The 1455-nt window shown below is 40.0% G+C and overlaps 1 protein-coding gene across 1 annotated transcript in view; it reads left to right on the forward strand.

The window, feature by feature from the left end:
• OAT (ornithine aminotransferase) overlaps positions 1 to 1455 on the forward strand; it is a 30439-nt gene that overhangs the window by 26340 nt on the left and 2644 nt on the right. Inside the window, exon 10 of the mRNA XM_012807784.2 lies at positions 447 to 591. Coding sequence (XP_012663238.1) covers positions 447 to 591 — 145 coding nt within the window. The remainder of the gene's footprint in view (positions 1 to 446; positions 592 to 1455) is intronic.

Genomic DNA, 1455 nt, shown 5'->3' on the forward strand with positions numbered 1-1455 from the left:
AAAAAAAAAACCCTCAAATTGGTCAATGTATAGAGGTGGTTGAGATAAAGGCAGTGGACTACTGTGCTGATACGTACATGAGGGGCATGTCTGGTCTGTGAAAATTAGGTCATCTTAAGCCTGTGGTTAATGTAAGGAGGAGGTCAGCTATGGGACTTCTATCTTATACATAGGCTTTGAAAAATCGAAATGAAGTTAAGTTACTCTAGTCTTTATCTAGTTCTGTTTTCCCTTTGCTTACAGTCCATGTTGCCCTCTTCCATAGAGGATCTCACCTCAGGCGGTGGGTTCAAACCCAGCCCCCGCCAAAAAAAAAAAAAGATCCTCTATGGAAGAGGGCAACGTGGACTGTAAGCAAAGTTATAGCTATAGACTATTCCTTTGAGCCACAGGTGCTGCCCTTCCATGGAGGATCTTAATATTTTATAATTTTTCTTTGAACATAGGTTTTGGAAGAAGAAAATCTTGCAGAAAATGCAGACAAAATGGGTACTGTCTTGAGAAATGAACTCATGAAGCTACCTGCTGATATCGTCACTGCCGTAAGAGGAAAAGGATTACTAAATGCTATTGTTATTAAAGAAACAAAAGGTATGGAGATAAAATATTTTACTCAGATTTTTTTTAGGAATGCCTAAACTACACTGAGTAATTTTTTTTTTTTTTTTTTTGAGACAAGGCCTCAAGCTATTCCCCTGGGTAGAGTGCTGTGGCATCCCAGCTCACAGCAACCTCTAACTCCTGGGCTCAAGCGAGTCTCCTGCCTCAGCCTCCCAAGTAGCTGAGACCACAGGCGCCCACCACAATGCCTGGCTATTTTTTTTTGGTTGCAGCCATCATTGTTTGCCAGGCCTGGGCTGGATTCGAACCTGCCACCTTAGGTGTATGTGGCTGGCGCCTTAGCCACTTGAGCCACAGGCGCTGAGCCTACACTGAGTATTTTAATGGGTTATTGCGTTCTTCTGTTTGAAGCTGTTGACTGATGTATCTATTGACCTCGTCGTTGAGGCAGAGTATTATATGATGTGTGGTTGTATTAATGGTATCTGAAGTAAAGCTCTGTCCTATATAAAGGCACATTTAACTAATTTGACTTTTTCTGTTCCTTTAAGACATTCGTTTCTCTTCCTTAAGTTAGTCTTGTAGTACTTGGAGATTTGCTATCCTTCCTTCCCTTATTTTAATACTTTGTCAGAGATTGTAGGAGCTGTATTAATAATGTATGAGTGGCAGTGATGGCGTTGGTAATAAAAATAATGCCAGCTGCCCTTAATTGAGTGTTTTGTGTTTTAGTACAATCTTTGTAACCCTTTAAAGGTTCCTTGCTGGATTTTCTTGTGATAATCCTTCCTTTTAAAGCAGTATTTCTCAACCTTTTTCATCTCATGGTACACTTGAACCTAGAGTTAAAGTTCTGTGGTACACTTAAATGAAATGATCCAAAAAAGAAGTAAA

The sequence above is a fragment of the Otolemur garnettii genome, unplaced genomic scaffold (genome assembly GCF_000181295.1).
Source record: "Otolemur garnettii isolate 467f Iridium unplaced genomic scaffold, OtoGar3 scaffold00075, whole genome shotgun sequence".
Lineage (NCBI taxonomy): Eukaryota > Metazoa > Chordata > Mammalia > Primates > Galagidae > Otolemur > Otolemur garnettii.